This window comes from Sinocyclocheilus rhinocerous, unplaced genomic scaffold (assembly GCF_001515625.1).
Source record: "Sinocyclocheilus rhinocerous isolate Xijiao unplaced genomic scaffold, SAMN03320098_v1.1 scaffold936, whole genome shotgun sequence".
Taxonomy (NCBI): Eukaryota; Metazoa; Chordata; class Actinopteri; order Cypriniformes; family Cyprinidae; genus Sinocyclocheilus; species Sinocyclocheilus rhinocerous.
Window position 1 is genome coordinate 552,861 of NW_015662583.1, and position 8,139 is coordinate 560,999.

Sequence of the window (8,139 nt, forward strand, 5' to 3'; positions counted from 1 at the left end):
AAAACGGCTTGCTCTGAAAAGAGCTGTTTTTGACAGGGTAAAAAATGTGTTTTTTACACTACCATTGAGAAATTTTAACCAAACTATGTTACAGACTTTTCATTAAGACCCTAAAGAATCATATCAACTTGTGGAAAATGGGCATCCGATGACCCCTTTAAAGCTAATTTAATCCATGGACAATAAAATGGCATTTGACGAATTTCATCCCTGAATTGTTCCATAGAAATTCATTGTTTGTGAAGATTTGCTCCGTGTAAATGTGTGTGTGTGTTTCTGGCAGCATGTTTACAGTCAGCAGGAGGTGCGAGAGCTTCTGGGCCGTCTGGATCTCGGCAATCGCACTAAGATCGGGCAGAAGGGATCCTCCGGTCTTTCCAGAGCCGTTTCTGCCTACGGCATTGTGGGTAAGAGCCTTTTCCCTTGATTGCTCAAAGTTTCATTTCATTTACTTCTGTAAATACTACTGCTTGTTTTAGCTCAGGAGCCTCAGTGAGCGACTCGTTTGAGTACACTAGCACACAAAACGGACGCATGACGGTCAGGTGCGTTAGTAAAGTGAGAAAACAGAAACTCTTCAGCTTAACGTGAGTCTTTACCCAGTCTGTGCATCTGCAATGTGTTATTACTGGTCAGTGGTACTTTAGTATTATTTATATAATATTATGGTATTTTTAATATATTGAATTTGCTTCTGTTTTTATTTTTTCGTTTTAATTTTAGTTTAAGTTTGAATAATTTTGTTATGTGCTTTTGTCTTTTTTGAAAAAATATTTCTATTTAGCTTTAATTGAATATTCAGTTTTTGTTTTAGTAATTTTATGTGCTTTTGTCATTTTTATTTTTTTAAATAGTTTTAGTAATTTTGTGTTTTTGTCATTTTTATTAGATTTTTTTTAAATATTCCTACTTAGCTTTAATTGATTATTCAGTTTTTGTTTGAGTAATTTTATGTGCTTTTGTCATTTTTATTAGTTTTTTTTTAATATTTGTAATAAATGTAATAAATTACATTTATTTTAGTTTTGTCATGTTATTTGCTTTTGTCATTTTTATTAGATTTAGTTTATTTTTTATTTTTTTACATATTTCTATTTGGCTTTACTATTTATTTTTTTGTTTTTTTTTATATATATCTTTTTAGCTTTAATTTCTATTTATTTCAGGTTTAGTTTTAGTAATTTGTTATTCTTTTATCATTTTTATTTTTTTAAATAGTTTTAGTAATTTTGTGTTTTTGTCATTTTTAGTAGTTTTTTTAATATTTCTGTTTAGCTTTATTTTAGTTTTGTCATGTAATGCGCTTTTGTCATTTTTAAGTTTTTTTAAATATATCTATGTAGCTTTAATTTCTATTTATTTCTGTTTTAGTTGTATTAATTTGTTATACCTTTGTAATTTTTATTAGTTCTTAAAATAGTTTGTTTTAAATAGTTTATTTTGTTATGTCTTTTTGTGATTTTTAGTAGTTTGTTAATATTTCTATCTAGCTTTAATTTATATTTATAACCTTAATTAATTTATTTCAGTTTTAGTAATTTTAGTAATTCAATTTAACTTATTTCAGTAAGTTTCCAAAGTAACTTATAATTTTTTTCATCTATCATCTAATATTTATGTTTTGCATTCATTCATGCATTTGGCAGATGCTTTTATCCAGAGTGACTCTAAATGCATTCAAGCTATACATTTGAGCACTTCCTGGGAATCAAACCCATGACTTAGGCATTGCAAGTGCAACACATTACTGTTTATGTAATGTTTATTTAGTTTCAGCTGTATTTCAATTAACGAAATCGATTTGAAGAGTTTTAGTTAACAATAACAGCACTACTTCTGCTGACACACATCTGGCCAAATCTCACTTTTAGTTGTGTTAGTCATCGAAATTGTGTCTTATACAACCTCCATTCGCCTCAAATCACCTTCTGCTGAGGGAGCGGGTGTCGTGGAAGTAATAAGAAGTGCGAATTTAGTGCACAAACAAGTAGATCAGAACATTGATGTGTGTGTGTGGCACGCGTTTATGACACACCTGATAGATTCATGACAAACACGGCATGTTATTGTTGATTCGGCGGTTGATTATACCCTCAAGTCTCATCATTAGAGTGATGTGTTCGCCTCTGAATGCACATTAAACATGAAAGAAATGGAAATGTTATTTGATGCACAGTTAAAGCAATGGTTCACTCAAAACTGAACATTTACTGAAAATATCCTCACTCTCAGAGCATCCGAGATTAGGAGGAGTTTGTTTCTTCATCAAATGCTACATTTCTCCAAATCTGATGAAGAAACAAAGTAATTTTTTAAAAATACATTTTTATTAATATTTTGAATCAGTTTTTATTTATATATTTTCTGTTTTAATTTTAATTTTAGTTAGTTGTAGTAATTTTGTTGTTTTACATCAACCAAAATTTAAGATTTATGTATTTGAATTGCATATAAAATTCCATCCACTTATAATCATGCAGTTTTAACATAAACTAATAAACTTAATATGATGCATTTTTGTCAGTCATGCATAAATGAAACGGGTCAGATTTCTGCACTCAAAAAATTATAGTTTATTATGTATATGTAGCAATTTAATTTTATTTATACCATCATATTTTCAAAATGCATTTATTTAAATCGCTTAGAATCAGCTAAAATCTGTTAATTGTGAAAACAATAAAATTTATTCTGTTGAAAAGTATGAACATGGTTAAATATGGCTAGCTGTGAATAATTAATTAGTTAAAATGTATGACTGAAACAAATTGGATTTATTGATAATACAAATATAAAACCTGATATTCAGTTTATTAGTAATATTACAGAAATCTGATCTGTTGATATACCAAATGTGCATCAGATAAAGTTTATTAGTTTATGATAAAACTAATTCAAACAGGTGGAAATTGTATATGCAATTCAAATAAATAAATCGTATTTATTTTCTCACTTTTCCTATATTTTCGCTTTCTCTCGCAGCCGTGGAAGCCGATGGCGCAAAACCGTAAACTAACTAAAGTATTGTATGTTAACTAATGAGAACTTACTGTAAAGTGTAAAAACCCAGCATGATTTTCTCTGCTCTCTCGTGTCTTTCAGGTTTCGTGCAGTTTCTGGAGGGTTACTATATCGTGTTGATCACTAAACGCCGCAGGATGGCGGATATCGGCGGCCACTCGATTTATAAGATTGAAGACACGAATATGATCTACATTCCCAATGACTCTGTGAGAGTCACACACCCTGATGAGGCCCGGTGAGAGACTTTTATGCATATTTGATAATTATATGTTGTTATTTTACTGCTGGCCAGTTCTACAGAGAGTGACCAATAAGATCACTCGGATTTGGTCACATGATCCTGTTCAGACTGGATTGCTAGTGTGCTGCTGCTTACTACAGTGCATACTAGATTAAATATACTGTATGCTGTTTATATTAACCCTACTGAATCATACATGACATTTGAATTTCTAGGCCCTCTAAATGATTAGAACCTGAAAAGTCTGAAGAGTTTTTTCTCCAGTCAAAGCTCTTTAGTGTAATTGTACTCGAGCTTCTCGTGTCAAATCTTGACTGATTTTGATCAAGTAAAGGTCAGAATAACTGCAGTAATATCTCCAGATGAACTCTTACTGGACTGAAGCAGCTCAGCTTTACTTGATTCTCCATCAATCATGTTTTAGAGTCTCAAATCTGATCCTCAGGATCTTTTGAGGAGCGTTTGTTTCCAGAAGCTTTACTTTCACTGTTCCTCAGCGGAGGAATGATCTTCACAAGCCTCCAGAACATCTCACATCTTCTGAGGAGCCTTTATTTCTTCAGCTCTCAATCACTGCATTATATGTTTGGAGCATTTCAATCTCATCTTATTACTCGAGATATAGAGCGACGACTGATATTTATAGCATTTTATATAAGCATCTGCTGCAGTGTTATAAAGATCTCACTGATTTACATCACAAGCAGCAGAATTTCATCATATAAATATCAGCATCTGTAGCAAACTGCATATTTTTGTATAAAAACTGCTGTTTTTCCATCATATCCTCACTATATCAGATTAAATGAGCCATAAAAGCCTGATGGATCAACAACAACAACACATATCAAACCTTTTTTTTTTTTATTATTTAAAAAATATTTTGTATAAGGTTATAAAAATTATTTCATATGTCAGGCTTTACAGTAAGTGATCTGTAGTGTTTTTATCCAGTTGTAGTATTATTTTGTGTTAAAATAACTTTTAGCAATCAGAATAAATGAGTCTTTTGAGGCTCTTTGCTTACAGGAATCTCACATACAGTGTGTTTTCAGTGTGCATACTGCAGTAGTAGTGATAGTTAGTATGCTAGTGTGCTGTTTCTCTGTTTCTTCAGGTTTTCGTCACAAACCGTGTTAGATATATATGTATACAATTTATAAATATATATTTATACAGAATTAATGTATAAAAGGTTGACAAAAAAATTAGGAAAAATAAATAAATTACTATAATATGGATTGAATTTTTATCTACTTTTGAATAAATTGATAGATCTGGGAAAAATATCATTCATCATTCGCAAAAAATCATTCACCCTTATTGATCTGAGCATATCATCATCATCATTATTATTAATAATAATAATATATATATATATATTTAACCATGAGTTTTCATGTGGTTCTATATTTGATTTATTAATGAGGTCATTACATTATCAAATCACCTCATTAATCTCCCTCATGTTAATTAATTAATTAGCTAATTAATTTCCCTCATGTTGGCTGTACTTTAATCTTCGGTTGCCAAAACTTTCACATTAATACAGTTTGACTTACAAAATAGCAAAGCAAGAAAAAGTTAATTAGTTAGTTAGTTTTGTGATTTCAGCAGGAAAGTCTAAACGTGTTTGCTTCAGAAGTTTGTGTGTCCTGCTGGTGAATAAAGGAAACAAGAAAAGAGCGCTGATAAATTGAACAGGCATCACGTTTATGTTGTACGTGGACGTGGGTCTGTAAACGAGATGACGTCTTGTGGGAAGCTGAAATAATTGCATGTGATCGCTGATGAACTTCAAGTTCATTCCGTGCGCTTCATCGCTTAGCAACATGCTGTCTGTCACCTAGCAACAATGAAAGCTGCTTCCTGCTGCTCAACACAAATGAGCAGTGTTGATCAATCTGAGCGTGACCCTGTGACCCTGTGACCTTTAGTTACAGCTACGACCTGAGCCACTCGCTGCAGTGTAACATGACGCTGCTGCAGATGCCGTGTGACGCCGGAGAGAGCGAGGAGCTCAACACCAGCGGCAGACAGGACAGCTTTGACATCTTCGAGGAGGAGGGACTCCCCACTCCAGGTATTTTATTTTATTTTATTTTATTTTATTTTATTTTATTTTATTGAACAGAAATAACAATTAAATTAAAAACAAAAAAAATAATAATAATAATGTGGCAAAAATTTATATTTATAGCGCTCTTGGTTTTTATTTTGATATTTGTTATTATTTTTATATAATTATTTTGATTATTTTCTTTCTTAATTTATATATTTTATGTGTTTCATAGCATTTTGGGTTTAATTAAAATTGTTATTATTTTCTTTATTTATGTATTTATATTTTATATGTATAGTATAGCACTGTATTTTAAATTTATTTTGTTTTGTTATTTTCTTTCTTATAACAAAATATTTTCTTATATTTTGTTAACATTTTTTTAACTATTTTATTTTATTATTTTTTATATTCTATTTTATTTGATATATTTATATATATATAGCAGTTTTTATTTTATGATTTTATAGTATTTAGTTTTTAAATATTTTATTATTATATTTATATTTTATATCGCCCTTGGGATTTATTTTATATTTTATATTATGTATTTATATTTTAAATATTTAATTTAGAACACTTTTGGGTTTTATTTTCTTATTTTTCTTATTTTATATACTCATATTTTATAACACACTTTTAATTATTTATTTTATATAATTTTATATTATTATGTTATTATTGTTATTTTATTTTTTATTAGTTTTTCAAGGTCTCAACTCTGGCATTTTTGGGCCTTTTTTGTTTCTTTTCTTGTTTTAAAGAACTGCCTTGTTTCCAGTTATTTTATGTTGTGTGTGAATTATTAATTGGGGTGTTTGTGTTTCAGTTGTCCACGGTTTGATTAATGAACCCTACGCTAAGTATGTGTGGAATGCCCGTCTGCTGGAGAAAGTCAAGGACATCGTCCATCCTGATTGGCTGCTCTACATCATTCACGGCTTCTGCGGCCAATCCAGTATCCTCTTATGTTACATTGTATAGATAATATTCAGTTGTTGTGTCCGCTGTCTCAGATTCGTCTCCGTGACCGTCTGTAGTGCATACGGATGTTTTCATGACCCTGCTTCATATAGATAAGCGTCTCTGACCCCAGAGTCAGACAAAACAAAGTCTGCGGCCGTTTCACACTGATACGTGTGTGTTTGTGTGTGTGTGTGGGATACAACAATAGAAACAGCATCCATGAACTGAATGTAACAGCAATATTCACGCACAGTGTAGTCAGCGTTCTCGATTTATCCTGGGAGTGATCTAGTTTTACAGTTGCTTTCCACATATGCTGCAAAAATACAGCTAAAACCTACTTATTTTTCTAATTTTTTCATGTACATTTCTGCAAAATGCTATTGAAACCGATTTGTTTTTTTATTTATTTATTTATTTCGTTTTGTACCCTTCTGCAAAATAGTTTTATTTTATTTTATAAAATAAAATTATTTTAAAAAAAAATTTTTTTTTGTGCCCTTCTCCTAAATAATATTTTTATGTACTCTTCTGTAAAATACAATTTTACAAAAATTACTTATTTTATTATTTTTGTTTTAATTTGTAACCTACTGAAAAATACAGTTAAAACCAGCAATTTTATTATTTTTCATTAATTTAATTTTGTATTTTTTTTTATTTACCCTTCTGCAAAATACAAAAAGAAATCTACTTATTTATTTAATTTTACATAATTTGTTTTTTGTTTTGCACCCTTAGCTAAATACATTAATCACTATTTTAAATAAATAAAATAAATAGATTATTTGTTTTTACAATTATTAATACATATTTAAAACCTATTATTTTATTTTATATTTTATTTTATCCTGTAAAATGCAGCTAAAACCCACTTCTGATAGTATTGCATGGCTTCTAGCTGGTTGGGTTAGAGCAGTGGTCGCCAACCCGTGGATCGCGATCGACTGGTAGATCTTTATCACTGTCCCAGTAGATCCCGAAAATAACAGTAAAATAAGTACAAAAATGCATTACATTTCTGGGGTTATATTAATGTATCACTGAAGGGAACTGTCTTGAGAAAAGTTACGATGGCAATGGCATTTTCTTCTCCGTATAAAGCGCAGCTCTGCTTTGTTTACAGCGGTAAACAAGGAAACGCTATAGTGCGGTCGGTTCATAAGCAGTGTTGCCAAGTCCGCAGGAAAGGCTACTTTAACACTGTTGCCGCGGGTTGTTGTTCATGTCCGCGGGTTGAAGCGACCCCAATAACGTGATATTTAGTCCCTGGAATGTGAATTTTACTCGAAACGCGATTGGACTAGTTTTATTGCGAAAACCTGGCAACCCTGTTCATAGGCGCTACCTGCTGTCAGAGAGTGCGTCTCATTCAGACCTGCTGTTTTTGTTTCGTGCAGATGTTTTATGTAGCAAATAAATAAATGACACCTAAAGTCAGACCATTCTGTTTTTGTTTTAAATCCTGAAATTAATCTAAATCAAATCAAAAACAACTGCCCGAGCCCGTGCAGAAAATGCAGTGGTTGCCTCTAATTTCAAATGGCTAGATATTTGTGTTTAAAGCCAGTTTGGCCAGTTTGTAGCAAATAGCCAATAAATAAATTTGCTTAAAAATCAGTATCAGAATCCAATTTGCTAGTTAAAAAAAAAGAAAGAAAAGAAAATCTGAATTCTGAATCAGCTATGATCGGCGCATCACTAATTAAAATACTAAGTAAAAGGCCTCAAATTTGAAGCACAATCTGGGATGTCTTTTTCTATCAATTCTTCAATAGGTAGATCTTGTCTTTCATAAAGGCCGAGGTCAGGGATCTTGGGCCTAAAAAGGTTGGTGACCACTGAT

At 31.2% G+C, this 8,139-nt stretch overlaps 1 protein-coding gene across 1 annotated transcript in view; it reads left to right on the plus strand.

The window, feature by feature from the left end:
* Positions 1–8,139, plus strand: part of fig4a (FIG4 phosphoinositide 5-phosphatase a) — a 45,768-nt gene that overhangs the window by 6,205 nt on the left and 31,424 nt on the right. The window contains exons 4-7 of the mRNA XM_016538186.1: positions 284–407; positions 3,103–3,259; positions 5,203–5,348; positions 6,157–6,285. Of these exons, the coding sequence (XP_016393672.1) occupies positions 284–407; positions 3,103–3,259; positions 5,203–5,348; positions 6,157–6,285 (556 nt within the window). The remainder of the gene's footprint in view (positions 1–283; positions 408–3,102; positions 3,260–5,202; positions 5,349–6,156; positions 6,286–8,139) is intronic.